Source organism: Mauremys reevesii, linkage group 3 (assembly GCF_016161935.1).
Source record: "Mauremys reevesii isolate NIE-2019 linkage group 3, ASM1616193v1, whole genome shotgun sequence".
In the NCBI taxonomy this organism is placed as follows: Eukaryota; Metazoa; Chordata; order Testudines; family Geoemydidae; genus Mauremys; species Mauremys reevesii.
Window position 1 is genome coordinate 93576286 of NC_052625.1, and position 18521 is coordinate 93594806.

Sequence of the window (18521 nt, forward strand, 5' to 3'; positions counted from 1 at the left end):
CTGTTTAAGTTGACTGTAAACTTCTTAAAACAGGGATCCTGTCTCGTTACTTTGTCAAGTCCTACATAAGCACTCAGGACTATAAAACAAAACAACAACAACAGAGAATTAAAAAGAAGGAAACAGACAATTATTTGAAGTGTTTAAGCTGTGCATACAAGACCATACAGCTGACTGGCGATAGCCAGAAAAATACTCCTCTGTATCTAGTCAACTAGTGTAATATGTGATTTTTCAACATACAAAAACACCTGAGCAGCACCTGCCTTATAGGTGCCACCGCAGATTTTAAAAAATTGAAAGAAAACTGTCTGAAAGCAACATTTTCATCATGGCATCCTTCACAGCCTCCTATATGGACCAATTTGCTGCTAGCTGCATGAAATTAGCACCTCAGTGGCTGCTTCCTTAAAAGGCCTGCAATGCTAGGGAGTGTGGTTTCAGGAAAGACCCTTTATTTACAATAGTTCAAATGTGCAGTTAATAAAAACAGAAAAAAATTCTTCCTCTTGCCAGAATTATTTTTCCTTTAGAAAAAAGAAAAAAAAAAAGAATGCAACCTCTTGAAACTCCATTACTAGGAGGCCTGACATGCTCTCTCTAGGATATCCCTACCTTTTGCCAGAAGCTACAAATGTATACGCTAAAGTAAACAATGGAAAGGTTACTGAAGGTTAAGTACATTCACATACTTCAGACTGAACAGCCAGACGCCACGCTGGGAAGATAATTTACACAGTATGAACCCAGTGCCCTAATTCTGACTAGGATGGGGGTGGGCTGGGGAGGGGAGAGTTAGTCAGATATGCCACAGGTCTACAGTGAACAGAGGTCAATCAGAGGGCACCTTTATTTATAACCCAGACCCTTTTCTCATTTATCTTCCACTGGGGATTCCCCGGTTGGCTACATGACAGGTTTTGTGACATCACCTGTCAGCTAATAATAGAAATTCAGTCAGCCACCTGCCAGTAAAGATGGATGGGTTTTTGGTTACAAACTTACTAACTGAATGACTGGCTTTTTTCCCCGCCTCCCCAAGTCTTGTCTCTGCTGCCAAGGAAACACAGAGAACAGGCTGTTGGATCTCTGTGTTACAACAGAGCACAAACTTTCACAGGTTTGCTATCATATGATCTGTGTGAGACCGTCAAGACCAAAGTCTTGTCTGGATTTTATTCAGGAGTGCCCCAATCTATCGCTGAGTACTGCCCAACATTCACTAGGTGCTATGCATATGACAGGAAGGTATGGTCCCACATATATGTTTATATATTTTGTTAAGATATATTACACATATTATCATTAGCAATATTTTCCAGTTGGAAATCATGAAACAGAACCCCTTTCTCTGTGCGTCAAAGCTACTACCTGCTCCTCTTTCAAGTTTCCTTACATCCCACTTTTGTTTAGATTTTCAATGCTACATTGTTTTCTGACACTGTCTACATCCATCCATGAGCTAACTCACAGCTAATTCTGAGCCAGTACAATAACGAGTAACAAACCCCAAATACACAGGCTAACAATGGCCATCACTTCCAGAGTCATGTGTACCCAATTGATCTATTTATTGTAGCTAACAGAATTTCTTTTCTGACCAACAAAAGAATCTATAGTGTCAGAATAGAAAACAGATCATATATGTTGGAAGCTTTTTGCAATTTGCCTCCTGGTAATCATTAGCGTTTTATCATAATGGCCACCTTGTATTTTCAATTTAGAATTTTCCACAACATTCATATATAAAACACTAACAAGCTTATGGCTTTGTCTTCACAAGAATCTCCAAAAAGCATTAGCATCCCAGATAGAACACTTATGAGGATCTTGCTATTCCCTAGTGCTTGTTTGTCTGCAAGAAGCAGCTCCATGACACATTCAAGGCCATCTCTTCTCATATGATTTCTGAGTGGACTGGAGAAGTTCTGATAGTAGCATACATCCAACTCATGCTTTAAAATGGACAATTAGAACAAAAACAACAGTAAGTTGGCCGAGGTGTGTCTGACTCTGGCCTCCACTGAACAAGGCCCACTGACCTACTGCTTTGCTGAACTAGTCCAACTCTTCCATTGTTGTTGCTGGGATATTGAATTGTCACAGGCAGCCTTGAATTGTCACAGGCAGCCCAGACAGCTAAATTCTACCTTCAGTTACCACCCATCCTCACTAAAGTCAATGGGGTTAAAAGAAGTGTAAGTGATGGTAGAATTTTGATCCCTCGACCTCCTTATGTAAACCACTGGGCTAACTCACCAGCCAATGTACCAAAGAACACTCTTCAGTCACAGGATTTCAGTCCCTTTACTTCAGGACTTTGGTTTTATTTCTTCAAAACAAAACTGTTTGATACAAGTTCAACATACCAATCGTGCTTTCTCCTGACCCAGGATCTTCTGCAGGAGCCCATCTACTCCCTGAAACTCTCACATTCCTTCCTAGCCTGCTCCTTGCAGGATTCCGCTCCACAGGCCATCTACCAGGGAGTAGCATATGAACTCTGAGCTAACTCCACCAAGGGGCTGCAATGCAGAGCATTGCAAAGCATAACTCTTAGGCTCTCTGCTGCTTAATCAGAGTCCTCAGCCCCAAGTTAGGTGTCCAGACTCTGCATAAAATGCATGGGGCATGTTAGGCATCTAAGAAAGAGAGCCTCAGAAGCCAGCACACTGAGGGGGAGCCACCTAAGCTAGCCGGGAGTGAAATGCAGAAGAAAAGGGCAGGGCTTGGGGCCCAAATTCACAAAAGTACTTTGGCACCCAACTCGCAGCAATCTAGGCGTTAGGTGCCTGACTGACAGGCCAAGGAGGTGCCTGTCTGTGCTGGAGTTAGATGCCTAAGGCAGATCTGCCCTTTCTCAAGAAGAGAGAGAGAGAGACTCTGTAGCCCCAGGTCAGTCCTTTCTTGGAGGAGGAAGAAAGAGAGAGAGTTTGATTTTATAGCCCAGTGGTTAAGGGCACTCACTTGGGAGGTGGGACAATCAGGTTCAAGTCCAGGCTCCAAATAATATGTGAAACAGTTCCAACAGGAGAAAAGAAAGAGATCCCACTCCAAATACTCGATAGCTCAGTGGTTAGAGCCCTCACATGGGAGACCTGAGTTCAAATCCCTGTTCCAAATCAGGCAGACCAGCAATCTGATTCTGGGTCTTGCACATCCCAGGGAAGTGCTCCCTAACTACTGGGCTACTGGGTATTCTGAGGACAGACTGACATGCACATGCATGAAAAATTCCTGACTTGCTTGCCCCCAGTTGTCTTTTGTGCAAGGCCTGATCCAACAGGCATGCTCAGAGATATGCTTACTGGCTTGGGCCCTGCGAGTCAATGACTCATTTGAGAATCCTGCTGGGGCTTAGGCATGTGTTAAGGCATGAAGCAGCTTGTAAGTTGTGGGGTAGCCATAGGCGGCTTGGCACTTGCCCACCAGAGGAAACTTTGATGCCTATCAGAATTTAGGTGCCTACAGGGTAGGTGGCAGCTGAGTGGTGATTTTGAGAATGTCAGTGGCACCTAAATGTTGGAGTTCGGTGCCTAGGTACCTTTGTGGATCTAGCCCTCAGTTCCTCCCCGACCCAGAGACTCTGGCAGGATCCTTTCTACTGCCTGAACCTCTTCTTAGCAACTGAGCTACTTGCTGGTTTTCATGAAGACCACGTGATCTTCAAGCTGTCACCTGAACCTCAGCCTCATAGAATCAGCTGCAAAAGAGGTGATTTGTCACAGGAGGGGGTTAAGCCCAATTCCCTTAAGGGCAACCCTACCCTTCTTTATCATGTATTGATTTCGGTATCAATATTGCAACTGGTTCTGTGTAGCTGAAGCAGGCTTCAGAAAGGCTGTTATGTGCAGGCACAGGGGTGTGCCTGCACAGAACCAATCTCATGATGTCTTAATGTTTAAAAGCAAGAACCTTTTAGTCTACTGCTTCCTGTTCCAGTGGGCTCCTGCTCCATTTGCAAGCCAAAGATGGATGGATTACCTAAAGTACATCTATAAGCCTACTGCAGTTAAAACATTAATGTTGCCATAAACTGAAGAAAAAGGAAAAAAGAGCCAACTGTTAAGAGAACAGGCCCTGTACTTTCTGCAGCATCTATAGCTCAGCGGGATTTCATGTACTAAAGCTGATACACACTGGGAAAGCCTTTTTCAACACAGAAGTGCAGCCCATTCAGTGACACAAGTTCTTTTCTAGCAAACAAAATAAACCTTGAGATCATTGCTTGATTCCTCCCCTCTTCTGGTCCCTATGTCCAGCTGTGTTTTTATTTTGGAAAAATAGTTTCAGTTCTGCTCCCAGACAGATTGTTTGAACTGAATGTAATGTTGTGATAAATTCAAACTTGGACTTTGCAGTTTTCATTTACAGTTTCAAGGTGCACATGGAACTGCACATGCAGGGCAGCCCATGACATTTCTCTGCTTATTTAAATAAAGATTCTTTAACACAAAATTCAGACAGTTTTATGATAATTGTTCCTGAACCACTAACCAAAATTACTGAATGGCAACATTGTAAGGGAGTTGGAGAAAGGAAGAGGGAAGCAAAATATTTATTTATTTTTAGTTTTGCTGCTTAATTAAAAAAAAAAGTTCTTTTCCTTCTCCCTAATGAGTCTAATGGTTTCAGCTCCATTTACTGGTCCTTGCTGCAGGTGATGCAGCCAAATCCAACAGCTTTCAATTTTTAATAAGAGTGCATGTGCTGGCTAATCTAAACTCCCTCTAGGGAGTCAAATACTCTGACTGCTGTTCTTGTTTATAATACGTGGGCCTTTCCTCCTCCTAAACTTGTTTTTCAGAGTAACATGCTTGCTTGATACATTAAATACCTATTGTTGGGGTACACGATAACCTTAAGTATTTGTAAGGTATAAACATTTAGGGTGTTATACAGGGGTGAACATAGTGGTGATGGAAGGTAAATTTGAACTGAATATCAGGAAAATATTCATAACACTGAATTCTATTAGACTTTGAAATGTCTCTAACAGGAAGCAATTTAAGCCCCATCACTAGAGACATTTACAATACTGGACAAAGCACCAGAGTGAGCATCAGAAGGAATAATCCTACCTGGCAACTGAATGTAATTGCATGACTTAATAGGTCATTGCTATTTCTAATATCTATGAGAGAAGGTCACAAACTAAGGGGACAGCTGGCTGGTTTCCTGGCTCTTCTCCTTATTTCCAGCTGCTAAAAGAAATCAAGTTATATTAAATATTTTCCTAAATTCACATTTCCATGTAAGCAACTGTTGTCGCTTTCACAGGGATTATACTATGTTGCTAATGGGAGGAGGTGGCCTGTGTAATAGTGAATGCCCCCCATTCACTATGTATCTATGAGATTATTGTGTATTAAAAAGTACTCCACACCAGGAAAGAGTCTGAGCATCCCATCTTTCTGATTCACACTTACAAAGGTCTTTTCCCTTTTGTGATTCCATGCAGACAGAAAATAGTGTATACCAATTATAAGTCCTCTTTTCCTCTTCTGTCTGAAACCAAGAGGTTAAATACTCCAAAAGGCAACAAAACCTTCTATTTATTCTTTCACATGCTTAACATGTTACTCCTATAGCTTTCTCTAGCTTGAATGTCAATCATGGTTGTCATTTTACAAACCCTGAGTTGAATGTAGGCAGAAAAAAACAAATCTCACTTTCCTGACTACTTCAAGCACCATACTGTACATGAAGATTCATTAACCAAAATCAACCATTTTGACTGCAGTGCCCTTCTACAGCTGACAATAGGATACAGACAGTGCTGCTAGCACTCAATCTAATACACAGGATTAGCAACAATGGCAGAGGAAAGTGACGTAGTCTATAAATGACAAAGCTTGATACTGTACTATGGGTGTTCTCTAGTCTTGCAACTCTCTCCATTTGCCAGGCATTTCAAATAAACAGTAGTGGGGCAGCAGGCTGAGTTCCATTTATTGGGCCAAAAGCTACCATCCTTACTTACACTGAGTAGTTCTTTTACTTGCCAGCAGGCCCATTGAAATTTGGCTCCAGATTTCCAATAGTTGAAGTGTGGATGGGAGAATCCAGCCCTTCCTTACTTTATTTATTTATTTATTCCTGGGTATCTGATGTCTTACAGAGACCAAATGCAAGGGATGGTTATTGTTGCTGCTATTGTTTCCATTTAACAGTTTGATCATTAGAATGCTTGTATTTTTCAGAGAGAGACAAATAAATGCTTAAAGATGTGTGGGCATATACGCATCTCTGCAGTCTACCCTTAGAGTTAACTTTCATACTGTCTTGGAACCAGTTCAGAACACAAATAGGATCCCCAAGGAGTATTTTTTTTAGGTAGATTATCTAAGGTTAGCAAGGGATGCTTCTAAAATGTTTGCTGGGACAGGAGATTTGAGAGATGCAGGATGCAGTCTAGTGAATTATTGTGTAAGAGGCTGTAATTCTTCTACTTACCAGGAGATGGCGGCTGAATCTTAGGTTGTTTCTTAGTATCTCCAGTGCTGAAGACCTCTGGAGGGGGCTCCTCCCCTCGTTCTATCTTACACTCAAAGGCAAACAGGTACTGAATATACTGTTTTTTCAGGGAGCTGGCGGCGCTGCTTGAAGTGCCAACATTCAGGTTGGTTGCCAACTCACGCCACTTCTTGTTTTTATTAACCTAGCAAAATAAATGGCAGAAGTATTGGTTTGCAGCAAGGCGGCTTGTTTAAAGCCAAGAGGAAAAAGAACACTTAATGTCTTGGTTTACTTTTTTTTATTTGCCTCTTTTAACTAATGCTCATTACTCCCCCACTCAGTAGTGCACAGACAGCGTTTACAGTTATAAAACCATTAAGGAACCTGCTGATAGCTACATAAAAAGCTTGTTGAGAGTCTTCTGCATGGTGCATCTTTTAAATGCCTTGCACTCTTCCAAGGCTTGTGCTGTTCAGTTAGCTATTTATCTCCATTCAAATGCACACTCACTGACTCTCTCTCTGACACACACACACACACCCTATTCTAATTAAAAAAGCAGCTTCTAAAAACTAATTTAAAAAGCAATAACAATGTTATTCTGCAGTTTAAGTGTTTCAGCACTGATATGAAAAACATTTCCTCCAGAACAGCCACCAGCTGTCAGGTAGTTTAGCCTGTAATTTCTGGTTCAAATCCTTTCACTTTAAGGCTTCTTGTGGGATATGATCCCGTTGCAACAGGAGATGCAGAGTCAAGTGAGGCCCCTTATTAATTAAGGCAGACTTCAAACACACTGGGACAATGCAGTAATGTTCTGTATTACAGCTCTGCTGATACAAGCATGCCATTGGTGTGAGCCTTGTTTTGTCGCGTATGCTGGAGTACTGAAAGGGCCTGTTCAAACTATGCTCTTAGGTTGAGGCACACTGGATTTGCCACACCAGATCGGACCATTGGTCCAGCAGTGCCTCTAGTAATGACCAGTATTTTTCCTTTAAACAAAGGTGAAAATGCCCCAATGTGCATCAAGCTAGATGTGCAGTGCTGGGTATGATCCGACGAGGTGCTGAGCACCACTGAAGTAAATGGAAGTTGAAAGAGCTCAGCGTCTCTTAAGATTATATCCTGGGGAGGAGGGGGAGGAAGGGGGAGCGTACTTCTTGAATGCTATGATGATCAGTTTACGTCCTGAAGCATGAGATTTTATCGCCCTATTTTAGCTTAAATAGCTACAAAGTTTATTACTGGTCATATCTGTTGCCAACCCTATATGCCAGCCAAGGAGATATTTATATAGTTTTTATCTTTGTGTTCAATAACCCCTTCACAGCTGCCAGATAGGATGGTTCTCTTGGCAAAAGAGTTAATTACAAGCAGACTGGCATGGCCGAGTGAAGTTTTATTTTCTCTGTGTATTCCAGGTACATCTGGCAGCAATCCGGGGGTCAAAGAGAAAGTGATTTTCATAAACTGGCACTTTTGAGACTTAACCCCCCAATCACACAGCCCTTTTTTGCCCATTTACTTTGCACTACGTGGTATACAACAAACACACTGCATAATGCACACAGAAGTACCCAGTGCCCAAATGTCCAGTGTATTGGCATATAAAGCGAGGCTGCCAACAGCAGGTCTACCCAGGCTTTGGAAGAGGGAAGCAAAGCGCTATTTGGGGTACCTTGAAATGCAATGCTTCCGGAGGATAAATACGCACCATCGCTGCACATCTACAGCCTCTCACTCACTGGGCAGAGATCATGAAACGTGGAGAGCAGTGGTAGGGGCAACTATGCTTTTCAGGTGGGCACCATCCAACTATATTTAAATAAATCTCATTAGACGAACATGTGCATTTCTCTGTAGCCCTAACCAAAGAATACATGTTAACATGCCCGCAGTGAACGATCAACCTTTGTAGCCTACAAACCTATAAATCAAGTTCCTTTCAAAACTGTATCTGAGTGGGACAGCATCTCCTCACCGGTAAGACATGTTGGTCCATATTGGAAAGTAAGCTTGGGCCCAAAATGTGTTTTTAAAAAAAAAAAAAAAGAAATGACCCTCGTTATAAACAAACATGCAGGCCTTTTTAGGATTTCAAATTTCAACTCCCACTTGTCTTATATTTAATGGTTTAATATTAACCAGTTGTGTAGAAGCATTCGAGCCTCTGTAGACACCGAGTCAAATGCTGTAGCTAGACTTAAAAAGAGGGCTGCAGAGTTTTATGACCAATAATAAAGTTTGCAAGTTCAGGAAAACTCCGGGGCACACATCAGCTGGTCATTGCAAAAGTCAGAATGGAATCCCACCTTTCATCCATGGACAGCATTTAACAAGTGGAAAGGTGCAATACATTAGATCTTTCTACCTTCCTCTGTGGCGCCAGTTAGCATCACTGGACTTGAATGACCATGGTCTAATTCAATATGCTATATCATGCTATGTAGAGTACTACTGTTAAAATCAGCAGTAATCACTGTTGGAAGTGGGTTTCCAGAACTGGCTAGGTGGGAGCATTACCAGGGGCTCACTTTCCATGGGCCCAATTCAATACAACATACTTCTGTTTTCAGATTGTGTGTTTTAGTGTAGAGATCATGTGTATTTTAGTTAAATCTAACTCAAAATTTAGAGCCTGATCCTGCAAAGTGCTGATCACCCTCAATTCCCCTTAATTCAATTCAAGTTGTAAGCTCTCACCATCTCACAGGAAGCATTCAGCACATAGCAGGCCTGGGCCAGCAAGGCAAAAAGAAGGTTTTGAATCCCAAATCCAATACTACTACTACTTAATGTTTAGTATCTACTCTATTTCAAAGTGCTCCACAAACATTAAAGGATCTAAAGACATGAATGGGATTGAACCTAAATAAGTTAATGTTCACAGCATCAGTGTGAGTCAGGCAACTATTACTAACCCCAATTCGCACGTGGAAAAAGGAACCTCATATTCTCTCATCTGTGACATCACAGGCCTCATATTTACTCTCGGTGGGAAAGACAAGGTTCAGTGCAGCAAACTGTATCTCTGACTTCTACCAACATCTTTTTTATTTGCAGCCTTTTCCCCAGTCTACCTTCCTGCCTTTAGGGTAGGTTTCCCCATTATTGATTATTATTGTATTTATATAGAGTGAAACAATGCAAAACATGTGCTAAGTATTTTCCAAACATAGAGGAAAACACAGTCTCTTCCCAGCTGAGTGTACAATCTAAACATACAGAGGGAAGAAGAATGGTTTGGGACAGACATTGCTTGCAAATTACATACTCCTGCCACTTCCTAAGAGATTTGAACTGACTTTTCCTAGAGGCACTTCCCTGTCTGAGATGGATGGATTTCAGGCGCTCTCTTTTCTTCCATCTCTAGAACAGCTGTTTTCCATCACCTGTTTTGATCTTCTTCCATGTTTCTAACCCTTCTCTTTAATCCAATGGCCTTCTCTTCTGAGTCTCTCTTAGCACTACTAGAGTGCCCTTGATCGCACAGCAGACTAAGCTCCCTTGACACTAGGAAATTTAGAGCCACACTGTGCACTATGAGAGCACTTGTGGGGTCCAAAATGAACCTCAGGGCTTGTTTACATAAACCCTGAGTTCATGGCAAGCTGGGGTGTAAATCTACCCCAAACTAAGCGCCCGTGTGGACCTTGCCACTGCGCACTAAAAGTTCAAACAGCTTTGAAACAGGAGTAAATACTACAGAGCTTTTAGTATGCAGCAGCAGGATCCACATGGTCAATTAGTGCATGGCAGGCTAGTCTGGGTTAGATTTACACTTGATCTTACTTACCCTCAAACATTAGTTACACTGAAACTTCCATGTCTTTTCCCCTTTGTTTTCAGGGAAGAATTCGTAATGCTGCAACTAGCAGAAAATATTCTAGGAGGAATGCAGGGCTAAATTTTTGGACGGTCTAGTTTCATCCACTTCCACTCACCTGTGCTAAACCTCCAATCTCTTTGACACAGACATAAAGTCTGAAGAGGTCCAGTGGCTTTTTGCCTACAGCTGGCAGACTGGCCACAGGCGTGCCCCTTTCTTCCATGAAGGTGAGGTATCGATCCACCCACATCTTGCGCTCTGGCTCACTTCCCAGCTCATAGACTTTTGTGATCTTTTCTCCAGTTGTGGTGGAGGAACTTGATTTCTAGAGCACAAAAAGAAAAAAAAAAGAGTTGGGGGAAGGGTGGGAAGGGAAGGGAAAAGAAAGTAAGATACTCACAACACTGAAAAAGAGAAGATGTCAAACAAACTAAAGCTATCACACAACAGTCAGGAATGAAGGCTACTAGTTCTGGCACAAACAGTACATTCTGGCCATATACTGCAAGTTACATGATTTTAAATAAAGGGCCCAAACTCCCCATTTTCATTATTTTCTTATATTTCTTCCATTGATCTGAGCTTTGGATCCCAGAAGGCAAGTTTCTGATGATGCCTTAAGTCATTTAAAATATCTAGTTTTTATACAGAGCTTTTCACCTACAGATCTCAAAGCACTTTACAATTTTAAATGAAGCTACATTAAAATCAGCCTCTTCTGAACAACTTGTATAACACAAAGAACACCCTGAAAGAAAGAAAGCACCAAAATGCTCCATCAGAAGAGGAATTTCTGAAGAAACAGCTCAGAGCAGAAGCTAGGACAACCAACCTGCTCTGTGAGCAGTGTTGGAATTGGACAGGGGTAGGTGATTATGTCTTACCTACTCTTCCCATCATGTCTGGCTAAAAAAACCCAAAAATGCAGAAGAGGGAGCCTACTGTCATTTTCTCATACCAGCCAATTTGAGTACTGGTCATGAGTAACCACTCTCTTCACTTGCAAAGGTGAAAGAGAACCACAGAGTATAGCCATCACATGTATTCGGAGTATGGAGAAAGAACATACATAGCACACTGGTGAAAACTGGGGGTATAAACAGAAGCAGAGCCCATTCCAAGTAGCTGGACCAGGTAACGGGAAAATCCACAAAAGTGGAGGGTGGGGGGAAAATTAGTTCTCCCTCTGCTGAGTAGTAAGAATGGAACCATTATGTGGCTACTCCTCTAATTTTAATGCGAGCAAAACCTCAGCATTTCTCATCCCCCTCCCGTTCCTTACAAGGGAAGGGAGAGGAAACAGCTGGTGGATCTGCGCAGAAATGCATCCACCAGCCTGCTCTGGACCCTTTCTCCACACCTTTGCTATGCAAGCAGAGACCCCTGTGAGCTGGGCTCTGTGACTCACAGGGATTGCATCCCACTCATGTGTAGCTCTCTCGGTAGTGTCCCCCTTCCACACAGTATAAATGCTCTGGGTTCTGCTGCAAGAGGGCTCTCTGTCCCTACAGAGGAGGGGAGATGATTTGCCCCCTAGTGAACTTGGGGTTATTCAGAATTAGACATGATCAGGACATTTGGACACCAAGCTACGTGGGAAGGAGATATTCACATGACATTATGGAGAAGGAAATGTATTCTGTATATATAACATATCAGAGGTGTGGCACTGGCTGTGGTAAACACACTTCACCATCCTTGTCCATCCATTGCCCTTCCCCTGCTTAACTTTTCTCCATTTTTTCTTTTTGCCTTTTAGGGTAAAATATTTTAAAATAAGCAAAAAAAAAAAAAAAAAGTTTGACCGATCAACTCTAAAGAAAATTCCCAAATGTACTTTGGGACGAGTACAGAACGAACTTTCTGTTTATCACATGGTTCTGACCAGGGCTTGGCACTGTGGCACGATGCAACATGTAATGTGGCGATATGCAGCTTTCAATGACTTTAGCCTATTGATTACTGTGGTGTTCAGAAAGCCAATGACAGCTTGCATAAAGCATTGCCACCAATCACCTTGTACAATTTGGGCTGGAAAATCTGAAGAGCTCCAAATCTCCCTCTGGTCTCTGGCTGAAACTTGACAATGTTGGGGAAGAGCCAGGAGGGAAGAGAATCAGAGCCAAGAGGATGTGACCCTGCAGTTCCATTGTTGTTGTTATTTCCAGTGAATGGATATTAATTTTAATTAAATAAATTGGCTCCTGAAAAGCTCCCCACTTTGCTAACTGAATCTCTAATTTCTTCAGTTGTAATCCTTCCTAGTGATATGTATGTAATATTACCTTTCACATTTTAAAGTTAGAAGGTGCAATATCGAATTCAGTGAACCAAATTCAGCTGTGCTGCAACTCTCCCGGAAGTCAATGGAGCCAAGGCTGAATGTGGTTTACTGGTTTTAAATGGAGGGAGGCGTGTGCACTGGCATAAGGCCCATGGATTAGGCTGCAAAAGCACAAATTTAACGACTCTGTATGTGGTTGTGATATCAGTTCTGTAACCGAAATTGCTTCATCCCATGCATTTAGGAGCACTGTGTTTTTAAACAATATTTCACCAGTGAACTGTTTTTACTTTGAAGATTATTAAAACGGAAAGGAAAATTTAAAAAGGAGGATGGACAGTAAGTGGACAAGTCATAATCCTAAATATTTTATTCTCAAATAGGAACCTAGGGCTGAGCATATAACTCTGAATAGCAGAGCAGAGTGGAGCTACAGTGCTACCCACTTAAGTAAAGAACAAAACGATTCTGCCTTTTACCAGCATTAATTTCACAGTCTCACATTTGTGATATCACAGACATCTTTATCTATATTCTAGGCAGGAAATACAAGGTTTTATATAGCAATTTTTATCTCCACTTACATCTAATGTAGGAGGTAATAAACTAGTTTCTATTATGCTTTTATACAAGTTCACCAGTAGAAGAAAGTTCAGGTTTAATATTCAAATGAAAGGTTTTACATTATAAAATTCTTCTTCTTTTAAACCAGTACCACTGCAAAATGTCAATTGGTTTACAGTCTTTCATACTGGGCTCTTATACTATCTCTGTCTCAAATTATGTTGCTTTATGTAACATGGCAGCAGGCTCCAAAATGACAGTATGATTTGAAAACTTTTCACAGTTCGCAGAAGGTAAGAAGTGCTTCTCACTCTGCAATTTTCTTTTAAAATGAAACATTAACTTTAGAAGAATGCACTGGGGGAAAACAATACCCTTTCCCAAAAGTAAATGTTTTTTTTTCTCTTCTGCACCACTATGTGCAAAATGACAGACTTTACACAAGCCTGTGCACACACTAACACAAACTGCAGTCCTGTATGGCCAGATTCAGCCTAGAGCAGGTAAGTTTTAAACTGTAGAAAATAGGGATTTATTACAGCATAACTACTGACTAACTTAATTAAAGTGGGGAGTACCAGGCAATACTGGACTAACAACAAATATCCTACATTTTTCTTTGTGAGTGCATTTACGGTCTGATTAAAATAACCAATAGGGCTTAGGCAAGCTTGTCATACCTAGCTCTATCACCTGGCTTCAATTCCCCTGTAATCCTAACCTCTGCTACTCTAGCCCCAGGACTTTCCTGTGAAGAGATCCTGTCATGCCAAAGCGGGTGGTGGCTTTTGAAACAAGATGAGAAGAAGCAAACTCATTTCCATATTTAATTTGTATATTATTTATATTGCACCAAAACATACACTGATGCCTCATAGAGCAGTAATCTACCACACCTCCTATGGTCAATCTGCAAGAATCCTTCAGGCAATCCAAGGTATCTGCTTGATAGTTCATTGTCTCCTACAACAATTCCTTTCAGATTTTAGCTGTAGGTAATTATTTCTGTTTGCATCTGTGTATGTGTGTGTAAAACACAGCCTGATAAATCCCACTTTAAGAGTTTGTTAATATTTATATAATAATAAAGACCTATTTTTATTATATACCCACATGTGCAGGCACACGCACACACAGAGTACACATACAGACACAACTGCGCATGGCTGAAATCTCAAAAGACTGCTTGCAAAAGACTCTTTCGTGCTTTCAAGAGACAATGCACAGTCATGGAGATTTTTACTGATTGCCTGAAGGATTTGACAGATTGCAAATCTCTCAGTGAATGCACTGTGGGAAAAATGTACCATTCAACCAGCTCTACTTTAATATGTAGATATATACAGTGAACAGTTTCAGAGCATTTTAAGGGGGTTCATAACCCTACTGATTTAATTTGTGTGACAATGACCCTGCTCACAGTCTCTCTCATATTGAGACACACACATATTTTCCTATTCTATTTTAATTAATTTTTAAGCCATTTTGTTCTTTACATAACTGATTACAGTATAACAATGCCACTGTAACTATCCAGCTGGAGAATCCCACAATACATATCATGATAGTCTCTTGTCTGCATCTCCTCCCTCTACACTTGCATAAAGGAATCACTGAACAAAATGACCCACTCTGCTGGTGCAGGGGTACTGCAAAGCTAACCACAGACCATGCTGACCCTTGCCCACACTCAATCCTGGAGCCAAGAACTCTATCAGAACATTAGCACTTGGATAATCTGATGAATATATTAGCCAGCACAGGCTATTTTCATATATTACTGTGAAGAATGGGGAATCCCAATAATCATTTCAATCAAAGTCAGACTAGTGTTGTCAATATCAGCTGTAAACTAAGTTATCCAACAGTCTGGCCTCCACAGATAAAAAGAGCTGGTTGACAGCTCTTATTTTTCTATAATTCTATAGTTCTCCAAACCAGCACCATTCTAATCACTCGAACTACGTATTGAGAAGGTAACTGAAGCTATGGAATCATTGCTAAGAACTCTGAGCAGGAGGTGTAACATCGTATTTGAAGAGAAGAGCATGTGGAACAGGAAGTTTAACCTGAAAGCAAAACCATAATGCTTCCCACCTCCTTCACACATATATTCTATTTTTTTTTGTTAATTTTAAGTGGAAACAATACATATATGCTCACGATGGTCCCTGTGGTTTATTAACAAATTGTTAAAATGAGCTCAGGAATGTACATTCACTAGACAAAATATTTTCTAATCTTCGAGAAAAAAGCAAAACATTAAAAGAAAAGAAAAGAAAATTTCCCATCACCAGTTTATAGCATTGTCCATTCAGAAATGTTATTAAAATAAACACAGGATGGGACTCGGAGGGCGTAAGGAACACCAGCTGCCTTCTGAGACTCAAAGTCAATGACATATGGACATCAAAATTAAGGTGGTGCATCTCATTCCTATACTTCCCCTGTTCTCCCCTGCAGAGCTTATATTTGTACATACCTCCTCAGGCCTTTTAAGGTGAAATTCACACCAGTGCAGAGGGCATGCACAGAAACTCTAAAAATTCACTTGAGCCTATTAAATGTGGTTCAGAAGGTCTTGTATGGACCCTCTACACTAGCAAGAATGTCACCCTCCATGAAGAAAGCTGTCTCTGCAGATAAAACGCTATGAGCTTAACTACTTTCCCAGAGGAACAAAAAGTTAGTAACTCTGAATTGCCATGTGAAGTCTATAAACATTTTTGGGGACAACTTTAATGTCTGGCTCTATTTGCTGCAACAATGTAAGAGTGATTAATTACATTCCCTGTCTTGGATGTTGTATTTCCAGGCTCTGGACTGGTTAGACTTATTCCCCTCTCCAAATTGCTTTTGCCTTGAGATGTGCTCTTCAATTTATCTTGTGAAAACTAAGGCATTATACTAAAGCCTAGTTGCTAAGTTAGCTATGTATTAACATTGGAAAAGAGCATTATATTTCGTATATAATTATAATATAGTATTTTGCTTGAGTGAAGTAATATTTTAAATAAAAGAATGACATATACTTTCCTAATTTAAGAAATAAGCCAAAAATGGTCAAATGGATATTAGATCCCCATATATGCTTATGTTTGCACACTTTTTTTTTGTATTTTTTGCTCTTTGCATCTCATCTGGAAATGATACTTAATTTAAATGTTATGTCTCATGCTGTTCTGGATCCAGATTTTTCTGCATAACCTGTTTCTACTGTGATTACACGTTGTTCATCTAAAAAAGGAGTTTTCTAAAAATATACATCCCTTAACTTTTTCACCAACCTTTTGGTTCATTTCAACTAACTGAGTGAAACAAATAACAACTGATGTTATTTCAGATGGTGCCCTGAGAATTTATATTTCTACATATGAAATTTGGAAATAAAAATGTTTCGGAACTGTAAATGACAGACTTGTCTGAGGTGTCTTTTGTGGTGCGGAGCCTGTAATCTATACGGTGCCTGTTCTTACTACCCATAGAAAAGAAAATATATTTGTTTTAAATAGTAATACTTAATGAACAGTGGGACAAACAGTGAAGTCAGTTGTGTGAAGGAGTTTGGACCCAATAACAGAAATGGAATGTCCTTATCAACACATTTGGCATGCTCTGTAAGCTGATGCATTATGGGAAGGATGCTTTCTTCACAACAACTGCTGTATTACCAGACAGTAAACTTACACAATGCACTCAATTTTACTCTTTTTATTACTACTGGGTCAAATTTTGCCCTCTGATAGGCATGCTCAGGTCCCACAGAAGCTAAGCCAGTGGGAGTTGTACGCATGTATCTGAGAGCTGAATTTGGCCCTATTATTATAAAGAAAGAAAATCCTTTAGTGGATAAATTATGAAGAAAAAGAATTTATAAAACAAACAAGCAAGCATTAAAATATAATTAATTACAAAAAAACCCAAAAAACCAGAGCCACTTACAGGGCTTGATGGAGTCTTTGGCCAGCCTGGGCTGCTAATGCTATCACTTTCATCTCCATGAAATGAGGAGATGCTAGCAGAGCTTGGGGACATTGGGGAAGGGACTGGCAGGTTGCCTGGGGTTGGGGGCTGAGAAATACCCTGAGAGCTGTAGCTATCCTGTGGTAGAGGAATAAAAAAAAATAATATGACAAAGGCAGGGCAAACTTTATTAAAAACAAAAACAAAAAAAATACATCCAGTTTAACAAACTGACCAATTCTTTTTATATATAAAATATATATATATAAACAGAGAGAGACATACAGAAAACACACACATATAGAAATATATATATATATATAAAGGTATTAAAACAACATTGTTAATTAGTATAATTTGGAAAATTTGCTGGATGCTTGGCTAAAGTCACTAAGCCACCATGCTTACTTCAAGCTCAAATGGAATGCTAAGCATGGGTTTCCCCTTATGAAAGAAAGAAAAAAAAGCTGTTCACCTTATTTTATCAAATAAGGCAGGAAAGCAAAATATTAAAGTATGTTGCTGCTGCTGAGGCGGCCAAAACAGGAAGCTATAACTGAAGGCAGAGAAAAATGGCTGCAAGTATTGAAACCAGGCAAGACCCTCCTTTCCCACCCACCTGGCTTAGCCAAATCCCCACATAACTGTTTGAGTGGGTTGCTTTGCCCCCGCAAGTTAAAATGCCATAAGAACTAGTAACTTTCAGATCCACACAACGGAGGAAAAAATAAGAAAGAAAAGAAAGAAACAGAATGCACATGAATGGAGAAGGCATGCAGGAAAGAACAAAAGAGGGTAGGCCAAAACCAGAGAATGGAGGACAACATAGCGGACTTCTGCTGGGCCGAACCAACACCACGTGCAGAGGAAGGAAATACCTTTGACTTGCTCTCGGGCTGTGAGGGTCCTTCTTCTTTGCCATCTGCTTTGAGAGGAAGGGGCAGTTTGGACTCACCAGGTGTCATCATATCTGCAAGACCCATAGGTGCTAATCAAAAACAGGAGAAACAGTTTAGCATGATAGGTTTGGCTTTGCAAGAAAATGCTTCCTGCTGTTAAAAACTGATGGCATATGAAGCATAGGTCTTTCACCTTCCTCTCTCCTTCTTTTATTATAGCACCTGGAAATCTGGAAGTCTCTTAGATTTAAGCAGACAAAAAACAAAAAAACCCAACCAACCAAACAAAAAAACAGAGGGCAAAACCCCCCCAATATCACACAGCAAAACCATTTTACAAAGTATAAATAAAATGTTAATGCTGCCGGCAAGTTTGTTTCCATAACACGATTGAGCTATTATATAGTAGGAAGATGACAATCTTCTTCAGAAACTGTTACATCTTTCACTTTATCTAGAGCAGAACATAAGCCAAAACTGTGTATGAAAATTGTTCTCTGTGTTAATGCTGGGAAAAGGG

The 18521-nt window shown here is 40.5% G+C and overlaps 1 protein-coding gene across 13 annotated transcripts in view; it reads right to left on the reverse strand.

Annotated features, from left to right (window-relative positions):
• Positions 1-18521, reverse strand: part of ARID1B (AT-rich interaction domain 1B) — a 405616-nt gene that overhangs the window by 29114 nt on the left and 357981 nt on the right. For 10 of the 13 annotated variants that reach the window (XM_039529451.1, XM_039529455.1, XM_039529448.1 and 7 more), the window contains 4 exons: positions 17981-18090; positions 17082-17240; positions 10407-10616; positions 6457-6661 (listed from right to left, as the gene is read on the reverse strand). In XM_039529451.1, coding sequence (XP_039385385.1) covers positions 6457-6661; positions 10407-10616; positions 17082-17240; positions 17981-18090 — 684 coding nt within the window. The remainder of the gene's footprint in view (positions 1-6456; positions 6662-10406; positions 10617-17081; positions 17241-17980; positions 18091-18521) is intronic. The other 3 variants (XM_039529457.1, XM_039529453.1, XM_039529452.1) reach the window with 1 other exon arrangement.